General features: G+C 42.8%; 1 protein-coding gene and 1 pseudogene across 2 annotated transcripts in view; one reads left to right on the forward strand and one right to left on the reverse strand.

Annotated features, from left to right (window-relative positions):
- Positions 1-27213, forward strand: part of LOC308292798 (ankyrin repeat and IBR domain-containing protein 1-like) — a 101587-nt pseudogene that overhangs the window by 12912 nt on the left and 61462 nt on the right. The window contains exons 7-9 of the transcript XR_013963357.1: positions 254-384; positions 1704-1736; positions 2612-2694. The product of XR_013963357.1 is annotated as an ankyrin repeat and IBR domain-containing protein 1-like (transcript). The remainder of the gene's footprint in view (positions 1-253; positions 385-1703; positions 1737-2611; positions 2695-27213) is intronic.
- LOC308292276 (protein NLRC3-like) lies at positions 9426-26123 on the reverse strand (the record flags this gene model as incomplete). The annotated part of the gene is made up of 4 exons (XM_080734591.1): positions 9426-9489; positions 16040-16046; positions 23405-23496; positions 25054-26123. 4 exons carry the CDS (start codon positions 26121-26123, stop codon positions 9426-9428), a joined length of 1233 nt encoding a protein of 410 aa, XP_080590717.1.

Raw genomic sequence — 27213 nt, forward strand, 5'->3', positions numbered from 1 at the left:
CGTTTCGTATTTATTTTTTCGGATCTTCGTAACTGTCAGCACTGGGTCCCTTGCTCTCTCTCTCCTTGGCCTGAAAAATGTTTTTTGCGGATTTTGGATTTCCAAAACTCAACGAAAAGACGCAGCAGTTTGCAACCAGCTTAATTCTATGCAGTGATATTGATGTGTGCGTGTGTGTGTGTGTGTGTGTGTGTGTGTGTGTGTGTGTGTGTGCGTGCGTGTGCGTGTGTGTGTGTGTGTGTGTGTGCCACAGTGGCGGGTGTGGGCAAGGCATACGAGGACGCTGCCAACTGTCTGTGGCTGCTGACCAACTCCAAACCCTGTGCCAACTGCAAGTCACCCATCCAGAAGAATGAGGGCTGCAACCACATGCAGTGTGCCAAGGTACACACACACACACACACACACACGCACGCACGCACGCACGCACGCACGCACGCACACACACACACACACACACACACACACACAGACACTCGTTTGCATTACTTAAAAATGGCGATGATTTTATGAATGCCATTCTTGATTTTTTTTATATGTATTACTTTCGTCCTCTCTGAACTTTCTTTGGATTGACGAGGCCAAAAAAACACGTTGGTTGAACTATTTTGCAAAAGCCCTTCAACTACTAACCTCACATCACCAGTCTTTCCACCTGGGAGGAAAGCCTGCTATTGGTTTACAACGGGCCATGTGATCCGGTCTAGGCGTGGCCTAAACTGGAAACAAGCAGAAGAAGCGTCGTCGCTTTGTTTTGGTTCAAACTGATTGGTAGTTCCAGTCAAAGTGCAGTCTGTCTGATGACTACAACATGTCGTAGGTTTTTTCTGCTTCCAAACGGATCAGAATCCTGAAATTGGAAGTCTTCCCAGGCTATTGAACTACTGTAGTGAAGGTGTTTCAACTAAGGCACAAGATTATGCCACGAGATTCCAACGATTTTAGAACGTTTTACACAGGGGTGAAATGTTATTAAGTAAGTCACTGGAGGAGTGAGTTGTCATTTAGAGCAATTGATAGTACCTCATGTTTTCTCTCTACCTTTCTTTTTTTTCTTTCTTTTTTTACTTTGTTTTGTTGGATTTTCGATTGAAGCATAAGAGATAAACAGCGGTACAATACGATGAGAAGCAGCTTCTTTTACATTCATCTTCCATCAAATACAAAATTATAATCAACGGAATGCATCATCAGCCAGAATAGAACAAAGAACAAATGACAAAACACAATAAGGTTTGAAAAACCCGATGACATCTATAACTATTACAGCAAGCCCATTATATCAAAGCTCCACCAGACCTCACACGTCCTCCATCAGAGATGGATTCAAATTATGAACAAACTGAAGGAATGGACCCCTCTCTTTTTTTGGCTTGTATGCCTTTATTGATACAGTAGACTGACAGGAAATGGGGAGAGAGAGAGATGGGGAGTGACATGCACATGCGGCAAAGGTTGACCGGATCAGGTATCGAACCGGCGACACCGCAGCAACCATGCCTATGTGGCGGTGCCTATGTGGTATGCGCCTTGACCAGTAGGCCACTGGACGCCCCCTCTCTACCTTTCTTAATGGTTCTCCCACTCCCTCGATTTGTCTGTCTGATTATCCCTATATCTCTCTCTCTCTCTCTCTCTCTCTCTCTCTCTCTCTCTCTCTCTCTCTCTCTCTCTCTCTATCTGTCTCTGTGTCTCTCTGTCAGTGTAAGTATGACTTCTGTTGGATCTGGAAGTTTGTAGTCTTGTACTGTTGCTGGGTCTTAAAGAGCTCTCTGTAGTTGTTCTCGGGTGCCTGGAACTGGATTCATTGCTAGTCCGACAGCGGATGGACATACCGCTGTTAAGCTGCCGGGAGAGGCTGGGTAGCGTGGGCTGTTGGTTGCGACCGTAGGTCGCATTTACTACCAAAACCTCCACGGGCTGTCCGTGAGTGAGTCAGTCCGTCAGTCACACGTCACACTTTTGTCCTGCTCATATCTCCACAACCGTTGCCCCCATCCATGCCAAATTTTGCACACACACTCCTTACCTGCCAAACTACAACCTCCAAGGACCCCCGGAGCTCCAGGGACCCCAGGTCCCTGAGGGACCCCCAGGTGTAAAAAATGACCACATGTGCAAAAATGACCAAATGACCACCCCAACGGGGCTGCTCACGGGGAATTCCTGGGGACCACCCACTCCTGCTGCTCCAGAACGGATGCAAAAGTGGTGGCGCCCCCAGTGGAGGACCCCCTCCACTGCAGCTCACATAAAATGCCGTAACTCGGGCTAGGAGCGTCCGGGAGAGCCTGGCCCGGTACCTATTCGTCCGCCAAGGCAACGCGGAGACCCCACCCCTCATTTCTCACATGCCCCTCTTCTAGCGCCACCTTCAGGCCGATTTTTAAAACACTTTTTTGGACACTGCTCCTACAGATTTTGCCCTAAAATCACGAAACTCACTACACAATATGTCTACACTCATGTCATCAACATGGATCAGGAAGATTTTGGAAAAACACATTTTTGCCCTATTTGTGGAGATAAGTGACCTACGGTCGCTTATCTCCCGATTAGGGAGTCTTACTGGTAGATTCCTCTGATCAGTTTGTCTGTGTGTTTGTTTCAGGCTGAAAAGAAGCACAAGAGTTTCCAGGAGCTTGACCACTTCACTATTACAGCCGCTTCAAGAACCACGAGCACAGCTACAAGGTAACACACATCTTAACCATTCATTCACGTCCACACCAAAGGAAATTGCATAGAAGGACATCAATATTTCAGGTGCAGCAAAATTGCATCCACAAACTCAAGGCATACGTATGTCCTCATTTGTCATACAACGCACACGGGACATATCACCCTTCAAGGCAGTCTGCCAGACATAGCAGACCAGCTGTCACTTTGAGTGGCAGCTGGGGCAAAAGCAGTCCCCACAACAAGATTTACTATTCTGTCTAGGGATGTGAAAAGAAATCGACTAAAAAATCAACTCATGCTCACCGCGACTCAAAAAGTATGAGTCGAAATCTTATTTTTTCGTTTTTCCCCAAAAAATGTTTTAATCACTTGTTCAAAAATGTTATAAACATTAATGTTTTCCAAATGTGACAGGACTGGTGTGGGTGTGTGTGTCTGTGTCGGAGACGAGTGCATGTCTGTGTTGCATGCATGCATCGCAGATTCGCATGCATGCAGCGCTAGTCAGGTCCGCGGACTACTGTTTGAGAAACACTGCTGGACTGGTCTGATGCATGCGTCATAGCGATGCGTGCTGACTGGATGTGTTTTGTTTACCTCCTGCCTGTGCATGCATGCTTGACACAAAAGCTTGCTTGTTAAATTAATGGCAGCGTCGCCGTCGTGTGATGATTTTGTCAAGATTGACAATAAAACACAACACAAAATACACTACTCGTCGCTTAAAAAAAAAGTTTAAAAAGTCGATCTACACATCGATTTCCGGCCTCAACCCGTCGATGCGCAAATAATGAGTCGATTAACATCCCTAATTCTGTCCCTATCGGTACACAACTTGAACAGCGCCGAGTCGGCTCAAGTGAAGTTCGCAACGCCTGGCCCGTGGCTCAAGTTCGCTTGAGACGGCGCGCCTCCATCGTGGTCTAATAAATATAATGTATCACTGCGGGTGGCGAAAAATAGTGGCACAAGCTAATGATTAGTGAGGCAAGCCACTGAGGCCGGTGCAGAGATGGGGCATTCGGTCTGTATTAGAATATGGCAACGCCCAACTCCTGTAAAATGAAAGAAACCCCGCATTGGAGTTCCCAGGCCACTCCCGCGTTGGCAGCCAGTGTCAAAGCACTCTCCGTAGCGTAGCAGATCCCAAGAGCGGACACACTGCCAGAAGGCCGGCTCCAACGCCTCTCTTCCCGTTCGCTGCTCACGGGAGGTGGCAGCGTCGGCTGTCGCTATTAGACCTGTCACAATTCAGGCAGACAACTCTTGGATTAATTAGAATATATTTTGATTGAGCATTTACTGAGCATGATATACAGTATGAAGATATAGTTTGGCGTTTTAGATAAGTTACAGGGAATGAATTAAGACCCCCAAAGGGGATCTAGAAACAGCGGGGGACGTGGTAGGTAAAATGTCATAATCGTGACAGCCCTAGTCGGTATAGCCTACTCCAGGGGTGGGCAACTTTGATGATGGAGAGGGCCAATATATTTTCACACACACTAAAATCCTGAACAGTATTTTTTTACATTTCATTTCAAATGCATGTACAGGTACTTATGTTACTTCTTACTTTATGAACTAAAACACAAATGCATTGGACATAGAAAAAAAGTCTAGTAGTAGGCTACTAGTCATCAAGATACTAATATACAGTAGACTAAAATAATTAAAGCTGGTCATGTTAGCATATTTGGAATTATAACAGCTGAAACCAATAATATATCAGTATTCCTGCAGGCCGCATTAAGTGAAGTTGGGGGGCCGCATGTGGCCCCCGGGCCGCTAGTTGCCCATGTATGATCTAGATAGAAAATAAAAACATGGCATTTCATTTCAAAAAGGTTGCTGGACCCCTGCTCTAGATAATGACTTGATTCAGGCTGGTTTTGTTGTGCCATTTATGTTTCCACACTAACACTTATTTAAATGGACTTTCTTTATTATATTTAATTTTTTATTTTAATCATATCTATTCCACTACTGATGGAGTGTGTTGTTCATTGAACGATGGATGACGATGAGTTGGGTTTTCAGTGATGGTTGATGATGATGATATCACACATTTTTAGGTCTGTGTGCCTTTTTTTATTATTATTGTTTCAATCATTGCTGAGTATATTTATTATTGATTGTGTTACATGTTTTTGTACCAAGTTTTATGGAGGTCCAATTAACGATGAATGATCATTAGCTGGACACAACTCGCCCACTTGGGTGTGACTGACTCGGTGTTGCCATCTCCTTGTGTTGGAGCCTCCTCTGTAGTTAGGTCAAATCGGCAGCAGAATATTATAGTTTGATATGTGATCGAAACGGTTAACTTTTTTTTTCACTTCATTTGGGTTGAATTTGCATGAGTCAGAGAAAGTGAAATGGATTCAGTAACTTTTCCACTGACACATCACCACACGTCATGTCTCATGTCCCTGTTAATCATTCAGCAACTGTTCTACACACTGTCCTATGCTGTCCCTGTTAAACACGCAGTAACTATTCCACCACCCTGGCCACAATATGCGATGTGAATGGCATGAACCTGTAGACACCGGAAGTGGCAGAAGTGCTGCGCCATGCGTCAACATCCGGTGAAATTCTCCCGGCGGAAGTAGCACCGTTCTATGCCGTATCAGCCTATGGTCGTAACCAGGCTTTTCTCTTCGCAGATGAGTAAGCCTGGCTACGCGAGGCTACTGTTCCACAGTCTTATCCCTGTTAAACACAACCATGTTCAAAGCATGGAAGAGGAACAGCGTGAGAGAGCGGCCGGGTTTGCCGTTCCTTATTTGGAGACTAAAAGTTCTTATTGCGTCACCTTATTGAACCGATGAGGGACACACTTTGTTCAGGTGTTGATTTGGTAAAACTACGACGAAAGATGTTTGTCGACTACCTTTTCCACTGACGAAAACAAAATAAAAACTAAGCGATGGAGACTAAACATATTGACGATTTCGTTGAAGAATAAAAAACAGACTAAGATGTCAGGGAGGGACTAGTGGAGAGGAGATCCAGTAGAACTAAAAGACAAGTCATTTTATCTTTGGTTGTGCTCCTGTGTTGCTCCCTGAAAATAGAAGATGCAACCAAGTGTAAAATGCAGGTAGTTGGAACAAACGCCAACCCTTAGAGAGCAGATGCAGTGATTTCCACCAAACCAAACTGCAAGGTGCTGTTCCTGATGTCTGAGAAGAACTTTTATTTTATTTCTTATTATTTTTTACACCAGGTCAGCAAGACGATGCCAAGAGAAAAGAGTGCTGGAGTATTGGATTTTATTTATCACGTGGAATCATTTGGTTGGTGTAATCTGTGGTGGCACAACTGAATCACTGATGTCTGAGTGGTGTCTTTGTTTTTTGCACACCCATGTTCATTTGTTTGAGCACTGTTGGATACTGTCTGAGAAGTTGTAGAGGACTCTGAGTGTGTCTGTTATTGCTTTAACCCATTTAGGCCTAGAATTATTGACTGCTTTAACTGTTGAAAAATAGCAGATATACAAGCTCACAGCGCGGCACCGAGTGCCGCGCTGCGAGCTTGTAGATCTGCTATTTTTGAAAAAGTCGTGAAAATGTGTGCAAATCTTTGAATATATGTATTTTTAGAGCGAACATTTGTAACCCAAATTTTGCTTCTGGGTGGTCCTTGGAACTATATTTTTTGAGATATGATTTTTTTTTTACAGGGGTCCTTCACATGAAAAGGTTTGAGAGCCACTGACATAGTAGTCTCTCAAGAACAGACTAACCGAGCTCCAGTTAAGTGAAAAAGACCTTTTCTTTGACGATGGCTGACCAGATTGCTGACATAGAAACGACAAAAGACACTTATAGAATCGGGTAAAAATTCAAATTTTCACGATTTTTCAAAAATAGCAGATCTACAAGCTCGCAGCGCGGCACTCGTATATCTGCTATTTTTCAATAGTTAAAGCATAAAATAATGATAAACAATAATGTGTACCCGTTCGGGGCTCTGCTGTCATTTTGTACTCAAACCTTTCTTTTTTTATATACAGTGTATATACAGTATATATACTGCAACAATCCATACACCAACGACCATTAAAAGTTCAGAAATGTTAATTGCACTTTCTCAGATTATACTTGATACATTCCCAATCAGTCCATAAGAAAAAGGAGGCAGTGTTTGATGTGTGCTCAATGCTGTAAATGAAAGTGTCAGTGCAAAGTTTACTCTCAATAAAATAAATAAAACAATAAAAAAAAAAAAAAGAATTGAAAAGTGTAGCGTAAGCTTGGAGTGGTTATTTAACCGTCTCCTCAGAGACGCTGTTGACCGCCTTAATGCTCCCAAAATAATGTATTAACAGAGTGGTAAAAATAATTATGTTTCAGCCTCTGAAGGTGGTTGCACACTGCTGCGTTTTTCGGGCCGAATATCGGAGTGAATTTCGGAGCGTGTGAATAAAAAAATCAACCTCACGTTATGTCAGTCACGTTTGCACACAGCCGCCCGTTCCGCGCACCACTCGGTCCCTTGCCCTGAAAAACGCATTTCACAACGAAAAACGCAGCAGTGTGCAACCAGCTTAAGGCCTCTGTCAGGTATACTCGAGTATACTCTATCGAGTATATGAGCAGTGTAAAGTAACTAAGTACATGTACGTAAGTACTGTACTAAAGTACAATTTTGAGGTACGTGTACTAGAGTATTTCCAATTTCAAATACTTTTACTTCTACTCCATTACACCTCCGATCCAAAAACTGTACTTTTACTCCACAACAATTTATCTTGAAACTTTAGTGAGATGTTAATTATAATATTGCAATACACACTTTAAGATCTTTAGCCCTATTTCATACCTAGGCTATTTGAAAATAGCCGATCTACAATGTGACACGTTGTGAGCTTGTAGCTCTGCTATTTCAAACATTTTTTACTTTTACTTTTGGTACTTTAAGTACATTTTGATGCCAATGCTTTCATACTTTTACTCAAGTACATTTTGAATTCCAGACTTTTACTGTTGTAACAGAGTATTTCTATATTGCAGTATTGATACTTTTACTTAGGTAAAACATGTGAGTTATTTTTCAACCACTGTATGTGATTAGGCTATACCAAACTCTCACATGGAGTTGGATACGATAATTATACATGAGAACAAAAAGCATCACTATATGAAGATAACTACTGGGGTTTGATGATGACACATGGTGCTTGTTAGAGAGCATCTATCTGACCATGGAACAAGGGGCCAAGTCCAAGATCTCCATACAAGGAGCAGGCTTGGCTCCACCTACATCAGGTCACCCGAGACTGACGTCATAGAAAGCAAGCAGACTGAGAGTGACGTCACCACAGCTGATGTCACCGACAGAACGGTCCATACAAGGAGATACTGTCTGTATGCACACTCCATATTGGACCTGGTGAGGTCAGGGGTCTGGTGACACCACACCCCTTCACTCCATATAGGGCCTGGTGAGCTCAGAGGTACGACACCACACCGCTTCACTCCATATAGGGCCTGGTGAGGTCAGAGGTACGACACCACACCCCTTCACTCCATATAGGGCCTGGTGAGGTCAGAGGTTTGACACCACACCCCTTCACTCCATATAGGGCCTGGTGAGGTCAGAGGTACGATACCACACCCCTTGGGTGGGATTTATAGAGGGATGGGAATGAGCAGAGTTGCTATGGTTCCATGTGTTCCCTCTCACAGTTACAGCCTTCAGGAGTATCTCTGTCCACTCATTTTGTATGTTGTGCAAACAGGGGGATGACCCCTAGCCTAGCCATTAGACGTATTTTAGACATCCTTAAATAGCGCCAAAAATGCTCGGTGGATAAACCATTGAAAAATTACTTTATTTACTTTACTAACCTTGGATCAAGACTATCATGTATTTTATTGAGTCCGACTTTGGCTAGGCTTTATAAATTGGCTTTATGAATTATTAATCATAATCCTTGCACAGTATATGAGGGATTGAATGTAGGAGTCTCAGTAGTAATGTTGGAGAACCCAGGCGTATCAGTGATGTCAGTCATCTCCAAATTTGGGCACTGTTTCAGCATGCAGCTGTTACCATGGCGGCGGTATCGTCGATATTGCGACGTAGCATTTGTTCGACGTCCCATTAGTTTGATGCTGGTGAATGCTAACCTGGTGAAATTGCTAACCTGCCGGCGCTGGTGAATGCTAACCTGGTGGATGTTAACCACTATATGCCAAACCCTAACCCCCTGTAAAACTATGCCTAAAACTAATGACACGTAGAAAATCAAGCCATTCCCGGCAGTATCAGTGATGTCAGTTCCGAATTTGGGCACTGTTTCACCCGTTTATGCCCATATATGGTGTTCTGTGTCCAGGTTTCACCGTAATAGTAGTTAGATAATTCATAAAGCACAAGTCAGACTCAATACTTATTGACGCCATGTTCAGAGTTCTGAGTCACCAGAGCAGGAGAACCACAAGGGCCTGCCTCAGCAGCCAGCGGCGCTATGAGCACCATAAGAGCGTCGTCGCCATCCGCCGCGAGGACATCAACCCGTGGGAGAGGAGGGTGCCGCTGGCGCCGCGCCACGTCCAGGAGCTGACCCAGGCCGGGCACAAGGTCCTGGTGCAGCCGTCCAACCGGAGGGCCATTCACCAGAAGTATTACGAGAAGGCAGGCGCCGCCATTCAAGAGGACATTTCCGAGGCGTCGCTGATCATCGGCGTGAAAAGACCCCCGGAGGAAAAGGTCTACCCCAGGAAAACCTAGGTTTTCTTCTCCCACACCATCAAGGTGCAGGAGGCAAACATGGGACTCCTGGATGACATTCTGAGAAAGGAAGTGCGTCACCACTTAGACAACTCTTATCTATGTGTGCTTCTGTATCCACCAGTAAGACTCCCTAATCGGGAGATAAGCGACCGTAGGTGGCTTTGCAAGAATCGGCCTGATGGTGGCGCTAGAAGAGGGCCATGTGAGAAATGAGGGGTGGGGTCTGCGCGGCGCCGAGGCGGACGAATAGGTACCGGCCCCGGCTCTCCCGGTCGCTCCTAGCCGGAGTTACGGCAGTTTATGTGAGCTGCAGTGTAGGGGGTCCTCCACTGGGGGCACCACCACTTTTGCATCCGTTCTGGAGCACCAGGAGTCGGTGGTCCCCGGGAATTCCCCGTGAGCAGGCCCGTTGGGGTGGTCATTTGGTAATTTTTGCACATTTGGGGTTTTTTTTTACATCTGGGGGTCCCCCAGGGAGCTGGGGGTCCCTGTAGCTCCGGGGGTCCTTGGAGGTTGTAGTTTGGCAGGTAAGGAGTGTGTGTGCAAAATGTGGCATGGATGGGGGCAACAGTTGTGGAGATATGAGCAGGGGAAAAGTGTGACGTGTGATGTGTCACTCACGGAGGGACATTTTTTTACACCTGGGGGTCCCCCAGGGACCTGGGGGTCCCTGGAGCTCCGGGGGTCCTTGGAGGTTGTAGTTTGGCAGGTAAGGAGTGTGTGTGCAAAATGTGGCATGGATGGGGGCAACGGTTGTGGAGATATAAGCAGGACAAAAGTGTGACTGACTGACTCACTCACTGACGGACGGACGGACAGACAGCCTGTGGAGGTTTTGGTAGTAAATGCGACGGTCGCAATCAGTGAATAAGTTAACATTTTGACAACTTTACAGTTTGTTGTAAGCTTTGTATCGAGTGGCCTGTGACCTGCTATGACCCAGGCTACTGTGTTCTTCTCAGTACAGATGGTAGATACAGTAGCCTACTATCGGTACGTTACGTACCATGTACATATAGAGCATCACAGCGGAAGTGGTTTGCTGTCCCTTTCATTTTCCCCATAGACATTTACAAAAATATTTATAACAATTATGTTAAGCCTCGAACCAAGCCATCCTGGATTGCAGCGAATCATGAACACAAGACCTTTGTTTCCAACCTAGTTATTATACATGACCAATGAGCTGTGGCCATGTTGTCATGACAACACTATGCATATCAATACGCAGGAACAACGGCAGACTGTCAGCGATCAATTTATTAAACAATTATTACTTCTACACATGATCATGCAATAACATGTGAACAATGAGAACAGCATCACATTAATATTCAATGAAAGCAAAAATAATGGAATGAGTGATGAAATAATGATCTGATAATGAATCAATGAATAAACAATGATTGATTTGAGTTCATTAACAACACATTCAGTAGATGTTTGAATACAGAGTGATTGACAACATTCTGACAAAACATATTGAACATTTCATCAACAAATAAAAACTAGACTAAAATGTCAGGGAGGGACAAGTGGAGAAGAGATCCAGTAGAACTAAAAGACAAGTCATTTTATGTTTGGTTGCACTCGGGTGTTGCTCTCTCTGAGAATAGCTGATCTACAAGTTCACAACGCGTCACAGACATGCTGTGAGCTTGTAGATCAACATTTCTTTGGCACAGAGCTACAGTAAGTATAAATCAGGCATTAAGATGCCATCACAGCCCTCCAAGAATTTTCATTTTCATTTTAGTCGACTAAATAAACGGTTGATCTGGTCAACTAAAATGCTATGACATTTAGTCAACTAAAACTAGACAAAAACAAATTATAATAATAAAAACAGTATGATTAAAATATGACACAATAATTTGCTATCAAAATGAACACTGCTCACAATGTGTCACTTTGTGATGTAGATCTTAGCTATTAGAATGGCTTGTAGATCTGCTATTTTCACCCAAGAGATCTGGTGTAGAGGTGGGGGAAAAGCAGAGGACCAATTACAGAACCCTGGGGAACCCCAGTCAATAAAGTATATGGGGTTCAAGTGGTTCAGTATAAAGGTTTATATACAAGAAACAATATTGATACTGTGACAATTACATGATCAAATATACAGTTTATTTCTGTCTATTGTATAAAAATATCAAAAATAAAATATACATAAAATATGAGTTTGTATCTACATAAGAGACACAAGTATGACACTGATATTTACATCATCATCATTGATGGACAGTATTTATGATACATATTTATAAATGTGTGGAGTGGAGGTTTGTGCACTTCTATCTGATCTAATCTAAGATCTAAAGCTCCCTGTGGCGATGACTCATTTTATACCATAGAGTTTGACATTAATATGGATTTGACCAGGGACCCCCATTTGAACATATTTGTACCAGGGACCCCCATCTGAACATATTTGTACCAGGGACCCCTAAACAACATTTGTATATTTAAAAGAAAGTTCAACTTTTTTTTAGCTTGTAGATCTGCTGTTTTTGAATAGCCAAAATACAAATGAATACAGTGGTTCAAATGAGTGTGATGCTATGTTAACTACTTTTCCTGGGGACCCCCTGGTACGCAGTCCACGACCCTTGTGGGGTCCCCAGACGCATGGAGGTCACCGAACACCACTCTGGTACGAAACGACCAAACGACGCGCTGTGAGCTTGTAGATCTGTATTCTTTAATAGCCAGCCACCAGGCCCCACCCACCCCCGAAAAATAATCTTAAAGTGGTTAAAATGTTGTTTTTACTGGGGACCCCCTGGTACGCAGTCCATGACCCTTGTGGGGTCCCCAGACGCATGGAGGTCACCGAACACCATTCTGACACGAAACGACCAAAATACGTGCTATGAGTTTGTAGATCTTTGTAGATTTTTTTTAAACCATGAACATTTGTGCAAACCTTTGAATGTATATTTTTAAAAGCAAACTTTGCTTCTGGGGGTCCCTGGAACAACACATTTTGAGATGGGGGGGGGGGGGGGCGTCAGCGACCAATTACATGTCATTTTGGGGGTCCTTGACATGAAAAAGGTTTGAGAACCACTGATTTAGCAGAATCTGGTAAAAAAAAAGTAGTGTTCACGATTTTTCAAAAATAGCAGATCTACAAGCTCGGGGACTCGGCACTCAGTGCCGCGCTGTGAACTTGTAGATCTGCTATTTTAGGGAAAATGTTTGTGTTTCTTTTATATAATTTGTAACATTTTTGAAGCGGTGAAAACCGCTTCCAATGAATGGCTTTGTGTGTATCACGTATGGTCATTTCAGTCCAGAATGAACAGGCTTTTCCAAAAACAGAAAGTCCGTTTAATTACCATATATGGTGATCTCAGTCCAGAATGAACAGGGTTTTTCAAAAACACAAAGTATGTTACCTTATGTCCATATATGGTCACTCCAGGCCAGGATGAACAGGTTTTTCCTGTCCCGTACGTGTAAAATATCAGTCCAGAATGAATAGGCTTTTTCAAAAAGCAAAATGTCGATGTCCCTCCCGGTTAGATGAATGGATACTTTGAGGATTGGTCAAGCTTCACATGATAATTTGGCCTTCAGGGTTTAAAATATGTAGTAAGCCACAAATACATTCAGAATAGAGGTTTTATCTGTCCACCGCTTCACTTCGAACCGAGGTTTGATTTTTAACTACACAAATCTTTTCTCATGGGGGTCCGGGGTCAAAGGTCAAACACATGGGGGTGTTGTCATGACAACGTCAGAGAAACACTGAATCTACAGGAGCTGTAATGTGTGATGTCACTGTGCTGCTGATTACATCATCATGATGATGTCACCGTGATGTCACCACGAGTCACTCATGCCCAAATATGGAGTCCATGACGTGGTAGCCATGACAACCTGCACTCACTCAAACATGTTATTGTTGAGTAACCATGGCGACCTGATGTCACCCTCACATAGAGACTCTATCTCTGCTCACACAGACACACTGAGGAGGAGGAGGAGGAGTAGTACCATAACTTGAACCCAGCATAGAGAGGTTCAGTGAATTTGGTGTGGAAGGAGTACAGGTGTGTGAGTGAGTCAGAGGACACTGTGTAGAAGGACAGAGTACCAGCAGGACAGTCCACAAACACTGCTACTCTGTTGGAGCCCCCCCTAGAGGCCCTGACAGGGAGGACAGTCTGCTTACTGTTGTGTGTGACACTGTAACTGTTATCACTGTGACCATCACAGACCAGACTCCAGGACATGTTATTGTATCCAAGCCCACAGTCATTACCAAGTCCTTTCCTGCTGATTCCTCTATAAGTCACTGCTATCCTAACCCCTCCACTGTACTCTACCTCCCAGTAACAGCGTCCAGTCAGACCCTCTGTACACAGAACCTGAGAGCATCCATCAAACCTGTCAGAATGTTCAGGATATGATTGATCCTGTCCCTCACCACGTGTCACCTTCCTGTTGTTGTCAGACACTGAGAGGAGTCTGTGTGCTGTGTTTGTGTCCAGAGTGAGACTCTGGAAATCTGATGAGAAACACACAGTAAACATTAAATACATCATTCACTGACTGACACGCAACAACAACAACAAACACACACACACACACACACACACACACACACACACACACGCACGCACACACACTTGAAATAAGACATGGAACCGCTTTATTAATTATTTTATGCTTTAACTATTGAAAAATAGCAGATCTACAAGCTCACAGCGCGGCACCGAGTGCCGCGCTGCGAGCTTGTAGGTCTGCTATTTCTTATTTTTATGTATTTTTTCCTTTGAATAATTATTTATAAAAGCGAACATTTGTGACTGGAACAAGATATTTTGAGATGGGGGTCCCCGGCCAAACGTGTCATTTTGGGGGTCCTTGACATGAAAAAGTTTGAGAAGCACTGATTTGGAAGATATTTATAGAATGGGGTGAAATATTCACACCTTTTCAGGTTTTTTCAAAAAGAGCAGATCTACAAACTCGCAGCACGCCCTGAGGTTGTACGTCTGCTATTTTGACCCCTGTGGGTGAAGCGGACGGATGGGGGTCCTCGCACCCTAGTGTGACACCCTGTGTCCAAATGATGTGCTTGTAGATCTGCTATTTTTAAATAGCCAATACAGAGCAATATGGATAAAGTGCATAAAATGTGGCGTGAACTAGTTTACTGGGGACCCCCTGGTAAGCCCTCAAGGACCCCTGTGGGGTCCCCGGACAGGTGGAAGTTTCCGCCCACTAGTCTGGCACCAAACGACCAAATGACAACCTATGAGGTTGTAGATCTGCTATTTTTAGAATAGCCAATAGAGAACAAAATGCTCAAAGTATAAAATGTGGCACAAAGTAGTTTACTGGGGACCCTCTGGTGCACAATCCGTGACCCCTGGGGGTCCGCGGACCAGGGGGGGATCCCCGCCAACTACTCTGGCACCAAATGACCAAATGATGATGACCAATCATTAATGACCAATTAATGATGCCCTATGGGCTTGTAGATCTGTATTTTTGAATAGCCAACAGAGAAAATGCTTAAAGTATAAAATGTGGCACAAACTAGTTTACTGGGGACCCCCTGGTGCACGCGGACCAGGGGGGTATCCCCGCCAACTACTCTGGCACCAAATGACCAAATATTACCCTATGAGCTTGTAGATCTGTATTTTTGAATAGCCAACAGAGCAATATGGATAAAGTACATAAAATGTGGCGTGAACTAGTTTACTGGGGACCCCCTGGTAAGCCCCCAAGGACCCCTGTGGGGTCCCCGGACGGGTGGAAGTTTCTGCCCAGTAGTCTGGCACCCAGTGACCAAATGATGCGCTATGAACTTGTAGATCTGTATTTTTGAATAGCGAACAGAGAGCAATATGCATTAATACATAAAATGTTGCGTGAACTAGTTTACTGGGGACCACCTGGTAAGCCCCCAAGGACCCCTGTGGGGTCCCCGGACAGGTGGAGGTCGCCGCCCACTACTCTGGCACCCAGTGACCAAATAACGTGCTGTGAGCTTGTAGATCTGCTATTTTTTTAAAAGCATGAACATTTGTGCAAACCTTTGAATGGTGTATTTTTCAAAGCCAACTTTGCTTCCGGGGGTCCCTGCAACAACACATTTTGAGACGGGGTCCGCGACCAAATCAATGTAATTTTGGGGGTCCGTGACATGAAAAGGTTCGAGGACCACTAATTTAGAAGAACGGTTTGGAATGGAATCGGGTCAAAAATATTCAAAGACCTGCACAAATATTCATGATTTTTCAAAAATAGCAGATCTACAAGCTTGCAGCACGGCACCGCAAGCTTGTTAATGTGCTATTTTCCACACACACACACACACACACACACACACACACACACACACACACACACACACACACACACACACACGCGCGCGTATTAGTAACCTTTCTTTTAGTGTTGATTTTGTTGACTAAAACTTGTCTAAAAGACTGGGCTTTTAGATCAGCGTTTCAACCCTGTTTTCCCTTAATTTTAGATCAAGCCGAAGATAAGCATCTTTGTACTGCTTAAATGCTGGATGCAAAATATTATTTGTGGATTGTTGAAGGCTAAATGAGGCTAAATGTGACGGATTACCACACACCTGCATCCTGTTATGTAGAGACACACATGGGGGAAATTTGGTTGAAATGGAAAACAACAAATACAGAAGCAACTTGGGCACACTTATGGGGAAGTGAATTCAGACAAAGTCTGGCAGAGGTGTATATACAGTATACTGTCCCCTTCAGAAGGAACATTGGGCTCTCTACCCCAGCGAGAGGTCGCACGCCAAAAGACCTCTTGCACCAATCTGACAGAGAGAGAGCCCCCAGGATTAACAATTTTAATTCTGTAAAAGAAAGTATGGAATGGAAATGATCAACCGGTTGGTGCATCTCTAACCTTTGAAAGGGTGATAAGAATTTATTCTGCTTTCTTACTATGATGATTATTATCATTATAGTGTAAAAATGGAAACGATGATTTAGACTAAATTGGGAACATTGAAATGTACTTTGAATGCTTTTGCCTTTTTCTATTTCTGTAAAAGCTTTTATTTCTTTAATACATTTACCTGCAAAATATATCATTCAAAATCTGATTTTTATATGCATCATTATGAAATGTATAACCATAGAGATCTGCTTAAATAGGATGTGTTGAACCTATAATCTAAGTGTGGCCTAACTTGTTGGGATATTGATTCGAAGGTTTAGTTAATATTCAAAAACATCTCCTTGGATCTAATTATCCTAGATTCAAAATAACTACTCTGATAATACAAGCAACAGTCAGATCCAGCAGCAAGCTGCAGTTAATCTCAGGTTACAGAGGAGGACCAATGCATTGGGTCATAGGCAAGGTTTCTGATGTTGAAATTAGGACGGACTGAGAGATAGATGTAGTTAGATGTCAGAGCGAGTCGTTGCAAATATACGCTTAAAGATGTCTATTGTTATTTAGACTCTAAAACCTATTGAAATGGATAGCGTAATGCCATCCTGTATGGGATTGCGTGGATTAATAACAAACTATGACTAAATGTTCGTCGACTCGCTTTTTTTTCACTGACGAAAACTAAATAAGATCTAAACTCTGACTAAAACTAAAACTAAATATATTGACAATTTAGTCAACAAATAAAAACTAGACTAAAATGTTAGGGAGGGACTAGTGGAGAAGAGCTGCAGTAGAAATAAAATAAATGTTGCTGAAAATGGCAGATCTACAAGCTCACAACGCGTCACGCTGTGGTACGTTGTGAGCTTGTAGATCTGCTATTTTCAGCATGCAGCCAAGTTTAAAATCATCCATTATGATACCATCAAGGTCCATCAAAATACATTTTAGTCGACTAAATCAACTGAAGATTTAGTAAAAATAAATCATATGATATTTAATCGACTAAAACTAGACCAAAACTAAAACATTTCAGATGACAAAAAAATTACTAAAACTAAATGGAGTTTTATTCAAACCACTATGACTAAAACTAAATTAAAAGTTGCTGTCAAAATCAACACTACTTTCTTCCCTGCAGTTACGACGGCTTTGTTTTAACGTGGAGTTAAACATACACACACACACACACACACACACACACACACACACACACACACACACACACACACACACACGATCAGTCGATCTTTTTTTTATATTGCAGATCAACAAGCTCACAACCTGTTTGTTTGTTTTCACTTTTCAAACATACTTTACAAATTCAGAGCCCGTCAGGATGTTACACATTTTGAGGTGGTAAATCTGCGACTTTTGTCTAAATTTCAAATATAGATGATCTAAAAGCTCAAAATGCATGGTGAGCTTTAGATCGGTTGTTTTAGGAAATATAGCCAATCTACAAGCCATCTGGTCCAAATAATGGAATCTCTGCAATCCTGGATTCCAGCATCAACATGTCAACTCAGTCAAATGTGAGCATTCTTTAATAGAAAACATGTTTTATTGGCCTGTTATTATTTGGTGGTGTGTTTAAACTTAGTCTTGCTGGTGTTAAGGACCAGGCCAAGAGCAGAGAAACCTGAATTCCCTGGAAGCTCTCCTGAAGAGTTTTCAGAACAGCATCTGGGGAGGAGCCAACCAAGCATACAACAGTGTGTAAAATGACAATGTGTGATATTGACACAGACAGACAGATACTCACATCTGGTAATGAGTTGAGGATTAAGCCAATCTTCTCCTCCATGTTTCACTCTGTAGGAAGTAGAACAACAATGCATCAATGTCTCAGTGTCTAACACCAGTAAGACTCCCTAATCGGGAGATAAGCGACCGTTGGTCGCTTATCTCCACAAATAGGCCAAAAGTTTGTTTTACCAATTATCAAGACATACGGGCAGTTGACAGTTTGCCATGGTTACTCATTGAAGTTGAATCTCCATATATGGAGATAACCTACGCATCACACTAAGTCTGACCTCACCAGCCCATATTTGGGCATGAGCAACTTATGTCTCCATATATGGAGATATGATGACATCACACAGTCCTCAGCCGATGATGTGGCGTGATGTCATACAATACACAAACGAGCCCAGATTTGAGCAGGGCAAAGGTGTGACGTGTGACGTGTGACGTGACGGACGTGACGGACGGCCGGTGGAGGTTTTGATACTAAACTGCGACCTTACGGTCGCAACAACGTCTCCACTAACTGACACTACAGTGTTTCTCCTATCATTATCTTGGTCCTGCAGCCCATCCAGACATACAGTACTCACTGCTGCCCAGTTTGGATCTCATCTCCTCCTCAGACTCCACCTTAACCTCTAGAGAACTCCACTCTCCTTTTATCCCTTCTTTTATCCTATGGATTTGTTTCCCTCTGACCGCATACAATTATGTTTTGAATTTAGTTCATTTTTAACTCTCCCCACGCTTTGAACGTTAACGTTCGCCCCATTTTTTGCAGAACCTCGATGCCAATACGGCGCTCGTTCGGTTCGTTCGTCTGATGACTGTAAGTTGATGAGGGGTCGCGCGGCCGTCTACTGTAAACACATTTTCCGCGGTGATGGTGTAAAAAATCCATTATGCGTTAGATCAACGGAGAACAATTCACTTCCTTGTTGATTTCCTCTGGCTGTAAGGCTCTGTGGCCAGTGACTGGTCTTCTTCTTCTTCAACACATAACAGGCAAATTCACATTCATTCTCGCATGACTTGGTCTGCCTGGCAGACCAAAGTGCACTATTGCACAACCAAAAAAAATAAAAATAAATAAATAAATGTCTGTCTGTCTATCTACTATAACGTCGCAAAGGTAAGCCGCTTTTTGATGGCGCCAGACCCAATAAATAAATAAATAATCTGGCAGTAGGAGAGTTAACTGCCTTAATTGCTGGTGAAATACCATTTTGTTCAGGGTTCTGGTTTGACCCCTGTCTCTGTGGGCCATTTAGTGTTTTTTCACCTGGGACCTGGGGGTCAGGGACCCCTGCCTCTATGGCCCCCCTCCTGTCTGTCAGCTATTTAATCAATGGGTGTCGAATGAGCTTGATGCAGGTTTAGGCTGGTTTTAAACCATGTTTAAATCGGAAATGTAGTGTCAAGCTTTGTTATCCATTGTTTTAGTGTTAGGTTTACAGTTATGGTTATGTTTACAATAACAACTCAAAGACCAGCAGTCACAGGTCTATGGTGTTTTTATTTTTCTATATGAGTTGGCATGGTATGCTGCAGAGCAGGTAGCAACAACAGACGCATTTTGGTGTTAAGATGCACGTCGGAAAGTCGGACCTTTTCGACAAAAGGTTTGGTGGTCGGAGACAGTATGGACAGGCTTTACTTGGGAGATAATAAGCTTTGATCTTTTTTCGTTGGCATGTTATGTTTAATCAAACTACATCAACACCTTTACCTCATGTTATGTTTAATCAAACTACAACACGTTTACCTCATGTTATGTTTAATCAAACTACAACACGTTTCGTTTACCTCATGTTATGTTTAATCAAACTACAACACGTTTACCTCATGTTATGTTTAATCAAACTACAACAACACCTTTACCTCATGTTATGTTTAATCAAACTACAACAACACCTTTACCTCATGTTATGTTTAGTCAAACTTCAACAACACATTTACCTCATGTTATGTTTAATGAAACTACAACAACACGTTTACCTCATGTTATGTTTCATCAAACTACAACAACATGTTTACTTCAGCGCCTGGAGTGAACCACGGTTCAAACATTAAGCGCAAGTCCCCAAAAAAAGTGCAGTTAAAAGGAATGTGCGTTAACTCGTTATTATCGTCTTAAAGGAGTAGTTCACCCCCAAAATGACTTTTTTCTATTGATTACTCATGCCATGGAGACTTGAGTTCAATAATATATTTTTGTGTTGTGTCGCATTTCTAAGACAATTTGAATTTAGTAAATTTACCTCCATTGATTCCAGATGCATGGGGAACCGAATGTATTTGGTTCCCCATCCAGAATCAATGGGGGTACATTTATTGTCATACATGTTTTGTCTTAGGAATGTGGCAAAAAAAATATTGCTGTCTCCATGGCGTGAGTAATCAATAGCAAAAAAATAAAAAAAAAAACATTTTGGAGGTGAACTACTGACAGCCCTATACTAAATACACATGAGGGAAACAGTGCACATTCAGTGCACTAACATGGACACAGCTCAAGTCTACTCACTTGCAGTTCTCCAGGACTGGAACATTCACCATCATGTTGGAGCTCAGGTCCAGCTCTCTTAGGGATGGATGAGAGCTTACAGCTGAGACCAGAAGTTCACAGCATCTCTCTGACAAGTTGCAGTGAGCCAGTCTGAATGAAGAATGAAACACCAAATGTATTGATTGATAATCATATTTGAATTGGGGAGCCCCAACCTGACAAGCACTTGGAACTTTGCAGTGAGCTTGTAGATCGTCTATTTTCACAATGTTTTCCTCTTCCGTAATATTTTACAATTTCAAAAGTCATTAAATTAATTATTTAATCATCTGGAGAGTGGAGACCCCACAAAATAATATGAGGACTCCCTGGGGTCACACGTCAAAAATAGACAATCTACAGGCTCACAATCGTTGCGTCCTCGACGCGTTGTGAGCTTGTAATGTATCAGCTATTTTGGATGTGCAATCCCGTGGTATGACATAGTAGCCTATACATTTGCGTTAAAGGGATATTACACTTTCAAACATATGTTTGCGGTAACTCTAACGTCTACTCAGGCACATATGCTTGGGTTATCATGATATCAAGCGTATTAACGCTTCCAGTGCCAGCCCCTAGATGGCGCCGCTGGAATGCCAGACTTTCTCCCATAGGCGAGCGCTTCAGCATCCAGGGGCTCACGTTGCAGTGACGCGCGTGCTCACGTTCGTGCACATCATGGAAAGGTCCCGGATGTTAATGCTAACAGAATAGCTATTCCCATCTAGTCATTTTAACCTGTTAACAATCCTGTATAATTTGCAAAAAACGCCTATACACAACGTACCCAAAGTAAATTGATTGTTGTTTTTAAACCATTTGGAGTAATGCATTGGGCATGATCTCATTTTGAAGGAAACATTTTGAAGTTTTACCCAGAAATAAATAATCACTCTGTATGCAACTGACATTGAGTAATGCAAGTTTTAACTTACTGGAATAGCAGGTTTTTAATCCTCGCCTAAATATTTTCAGTAAATAGATGCCTGCATAACACTGTTATTATCATATAGGAGCTGAAAAACACAATGTGGACACATTTTGAAGCCTTACTTAGCCCAATTTCAAAGGACATGATAAAACTACAGAATATGAATATTTTACACATGTTTTACTAAGTGTATGTTTATGCGTTTTCATTTGGAGACATTTATAAAAAGGTCAAAAAAGGGCTAATAGACTGGATTTTTTTAATTTTATTTTTTTATTATTTGTATTTATTTATTATTATTATTATTTTATTTATTTATTTTACTGACAGCCCTAACACTCTTGGTCTGACATTCGGCGCGCTGCTGCGTATTTACGCACGTCCAGTGGTGCTGTTACGCAGGGGTTTTTGGGTATTGTAGTTCACTTCAGCTAAAACAAATTAGGCATCATTTTTCTGAGAATTATTTTGGCTATAAGATGTGCCAGTCATCAGAACAACCTGTTGCCACTGGCTGAATCTATGGCACAGGAAACATGGCCATGCACCGCCTCTGAACACAGACCATTGGTTGCTATTGGGGGGATGGGCAGGACTAGAAGCTCTAATTGGGTGAAATGAAGTGTCAATCGTTTGGGGGCCATTTTGAGCTATGATTTTGAGAGCAAACAAGGGGTTATACTGAAAATGTGGACTGGATTTACATGCAAAACACCGTGAAGAGTTGTCTTTCGTCGTCATCATGTTTGTATGTCTGCCAATGGAGAACAGTGATGGCATGAAGGAAAACATGGTTTGGACTATTTTCAATCAATGGCTTGGATTATGTGTACTTTACACGAACTAAGAACATCATTATTGTGGAAATAGATCATGTTGGTGGACTAGAAACCATCTCTGAACGTGAGTAGTTACAACTTTATCAACATTTGTTTGTTTATGTATGTCGGACTTCAACGTTGATAGTAGCGCGAGTTTTGATGCTACACACACGTGGTTTGCAGTACTGTAATCACAAGACTTGTGGCTTTCTATAGATATGCGACATGCCCGTGTAGGTGAAACACACGCTTGCGTGGACGTGAATGTTTGTCAAAGTACGGCCGTTGGGCCCGCCGGCGGGCCGAGAACTGATAACAGGTTAAAGATCATTTTTAGGCGATTTCGCCGTAAATAAACCTCGGTGCGCATCCCTAAAAACACAATCCAGAGATATGGGCCTCCAAAGATGTGGTTTTTCATTGGATTCGGCGGCGATTCGGCGGCGATTCGGCGGCGATTCGCGGCTACGTTCGCGGCTCACGGCCGGCATGGCTTCCCCAGGATTTGGACCACTGGATTTTAAATTTAGGCCCAGGCTTCAGAAGGCCTCGGATCATTTTATTCATTTCATTAAATATCCCGAACATGTTCGGGATAGGCACACTGGACTACGTTCCGGAAGCGGCGCTGAACATTTGGTGAACATTGGGGGTCTCAAAAATGTATTTTAAACCATTTTTAATGGAATATATCGTCGGACCATGTAAAATGGCTAGCTGGCTAGCGTAGGACGAGCCAGGACCACCCACGACTATACAAGCAGCTCAGGGTAAGTCAATTAATAAAAAAAAAATTGTATTGGACTGAAAATATCCCGAACATGTTCGGGATAGGCACTAAATGAGTTAATACATTCTCACCACAGCATTCATATTATATTCACACAATACAGAAGTAATCAATAAATCGGGTAAATGTATCTTACTGTAGAATCTCCAGTTTACAGTGCAGACTCTTCAGTCCTTCACAGAGCAGCTCCACTAGTCCTGAGTCGTTCAGGTCGTTTTCACTGAGGTCCAATTCTCTCAAATGGGAAGGATTAGAGCTGAGAGCTGAAGCCACAACTTCAACCTCTGTCTGTCTGAGCTTACTGCCAACAAGTCTGTAAATGCAGATTAAATCAGAGATTATCAAAACAAATTATTCATAATTCATTGTCATGGAAGTTAAATAAAATATCTCATATCTAGTTATCCAGACATAAACAGTATTTAACAGCAGAGTGTGGAATAGACGACACCACACAGGAAGAGCAATTTTGATAACAAAGCTTTCACCCAGCAGTTGAAGGTGTGAAATGAAGACTGAACTACATTGCATATTTACTGTCTAAACTGCAGTGGTGTAAAGTAACCAAGTACATTTACTTAAGTACTGTACTTAAGTACAATTTTGAGGTATTTGTACTATACTTGAGTATTTCCAATTTCCAATACTTTCACTTCTATTCCACTACATCTCAGATCCAAATATTGTACTTTTACTCCTCTACAATTATGTGAAAACTTTAGTTTCTAGTTTCTTTGCAGATGTAAATTATAATATTATAAAACATACATAAACCACTTTAGACCTATTTTATACCTTGGCTATTTGAAAATAGCCGATCTACAAGCTCACAATGCATTGCATCGCGACGTGTTGTGAGCTTGTAGATCTGCTATTTTCAAACATTTTGTACTTTTAGTACATTTTGATGCCAATACTTTCGTACTTTTACTCAAGTACATTTTGAATTCTGGACTTTTACTTGTAACAGAGTATTTCTACATTGCAGTATTGCTACTTGTACTTGTAATGTGAGTAACTTTATCCACCACTGCTAAACTGTGTAAAAGCTTTACAAACAAGCTGCTAGAGACCAGCATTCAGTCTCTCTATTTCTCATCCCTGTCTCCTCAAGCTGGGCCACAGCTGCAGGCTTTGATCTGGCTTCGAGGTGGATCACCGACATACATACATTGTTTATAAGTTGTCCATAGATACATTTGGCTTTGTGTGTGTGTCCATCAGGAAAGACATTGTAACTCATGAAAGGCACTGATCACTTCACACTGGGTGTGATTTTTATTTTAAGTTCCACTACTGAGTGTCAGTGGGTTCAAACCACTGGTCTGGTGGGTTCAACCAGCAGGGATTTTAGACTCTTAGTTTAGTTAGTGTGGTTGCTATAGGCAACACACTATTGTATATTCGGTCAGAGAGTTTTTACCCATCAAAGTGAACCTGTGTTTTGTAAACTGTTTTAGTGATGTTATCCGGGTTGGGCGGCTGTACAACAAAAAGGTGAAGCTTTTGGTCGTGCTTCACTTATCACAGTATCTAATATAAATGACATCACAGTATCTAATATAAATGACATCACAGACATCAGAGTATTTAATATAAATGACATCACAGTATCTAATATAAATAGTAAGATGGAATTTATTTCCCAGTTGATTCCTCGTCACTTGTGTCACGGCAACCACACTTGCAATTTCCTTGAATTGAATCTTTCTGGTTTTTACCCTGCTTTATTGTGGACTTTGCACAAAATACCACCAGTCCCTATTACACAGACAGTATTATTGGAGCTTTTGTGTCAACCTTAGTTTCTAATTATAGTGTACTGTAATGTCAGATTGACTATGATATTTCTATTCACATGAATACTAACCGAGCCTTTCTGCAGTTCCTCACAGCTGGGATCAGTCTCCGTCGCCCATCCTCTGATGCTTTGTATTTGTCCAGGTCCAACTCATCCAGAACCTCCTCTGACATCAGCAGCATGGCGGCCAGAGCTGAACACTGGGATGGAGACAGCCTGTCCCCTGACTTCAGGTACTTTTGGATCTCCTGAAGTACTGAGTGGTCGTTCATTTCCGTCAAACAGTGGAAGATGTTGATAATTCTCTCGGGAGAGCGATTTTCAGTGGTCATCTCCTTCAGGTTGTTAATGACTCTCTGGATGGACTCTGGACTGTTTTTCTGACCCAGCAGGCCTCCTAACAGACTCTGGTTGGACTCCAGTAAGAGGCCATGAAGGAAGCGGACAAAGAGGTCCAGGTGGCCATTTTTACTCTCCTGGGATTTTACCATGACTCTTTTCAGGAAGTCCTCCAAGGTCAGCGAGGGTCCTCCTCCTCCCAGGAATGTCTCCAGTACCTTCATGTTCTTCTGTGTGAAACAGTGGAACAGGTAGACTGCAGCCATAAACTCCTGGATGCTCAGATGAACAAAGCTGTAGACCTTTCTGTCAGATTGAACAGTCTCTTCTTTGAAGATCTCTGTGCACACTCCTGAGTACAGCGAGGCTGCTTTCACATCAAGGCCACACTTTTCCAGGTCTTCTTGGTAGAACATGATACTGCCTTTCTCCAGATGTTCAAACGCCAGCCTGCCCAGCTTCAGAAGAACCTTCCTGTCCTTCTCCATGAGCTGCTGTTGATTCACATCATGACTGTCATCATACTTCTTCCACTTCCTCTTTGTCTGGACCGACAGGAAGTGGCTGTACATCTGAGTCTGGGTCGTGGGCAACTTTTTTCTCTTGTCTGTCTTCAACATGTCCTCCAGAACAGTAACGGTGATCGAACAGAAGACTGGGATGTGACACATGATGTGGAGGCTCTTTGATGTCTTCATGTGTGAGATTATTTTGCTGGCCAGCTTCTCATCATCACTGAATCTCTTCCTGAAGAACTCCTCCTTTTGGGGATCTGTGAACCCTCGTACTTCTGTCTCCATGTCAACACAATCAGGAGGGATCTGATTGGCTGCTGCAGGTCTGGTAGTTATCCAGAGGAGGGCTGAGGGGAGCAGATTCCCCTCGATGAGGTTCGTCAACAGCAAGTTCACTGATGATGTCACTGTGACATAGGGCTGTGAAAATGTGCCAAAAATAGCATTCGAATATTCGCCCGAAAATCCCCCGTATATTCGAATAAATTCGAATATTCGAAAATAACGAATAATTCGAAGCATTCGCAATTCGAAGCTGTTTATTCTAGACAGTCGCTTCTATCGCTTTTTTTTTTTTTTACTGTGTGCAGGTCCGCGTTGGTCAGGGACGTGCAAAGAATGTTAAGAGAGGCAGGGGCTGACATTTCTAAAAGGGCCTTTTGGTGGACAATTCTCTGTTAAAAGGGCAGGGGCTCAAGCCCCGTTTGATGTATGTGTGCACGTGCCTGCGTTAGAGCAGAATCGGATCGTCTTGCAAAGCGTGCCTCACTCACAGCAGCTGTGATTGAGTTGAGTTGGAACAGCCACGACATGAAATGAGCAATTATAATCAATCACACCAATGGATTATGTTTTGGTTTGAACAAGAGCAGTGTGAGTGACGGAGGAAGTTTTACCGTTACCGCGTGGCTGCGTGCGGGGAGATTGACTCGGTGAGAGAAGAAATCCATGCTTTTTTATAGTGTTTTCGGTGGGGAAGTCTCTTGTATGCCTTCCCGTCATTACTAAATGAGTCGCCCGTTTCAGCTCGACTCGTTAATCATTCTGAATCAACGTGAGCCAGTTTAAAAGCACTGTGTGTGCGCGCTGCACTGTGCACTGTCTGCGAGGCGGACGAGTGCATTTCTCCACTCCGACATGTGACGGCCAGTGACAGTGTGAGGGGAAAGTGAAGCAGCTGGAGGTTTATTCTTCGCTGTATGACGGTGTCGCTAAATAGGCACCCTCAATGTACAAGCTCACAACGTAATGAACGTATTGGATCAGCGACGTATTGTGGACTTGTAGATCAACCCACTTTTGCAGCAGCGAATGGAGACTTCTGCCTTGCGAGACCAGCCACCTTTTAACGTTCCATGCGCCCAGAATCTCGCGA

This window comes from Nannobrachium achirus (assembly GCF_963921795.1).
Source record: "Nannobrachium achirus genome assembly, chromosome: 10".
In the NCBI taxonomy this organism is placed as follows: Eukaryota; Metazoa; Chordata; class Actinopteri; order Myctophiformes; family Myctophidae; genus Nannobrachium; species Nannobrachium achirus.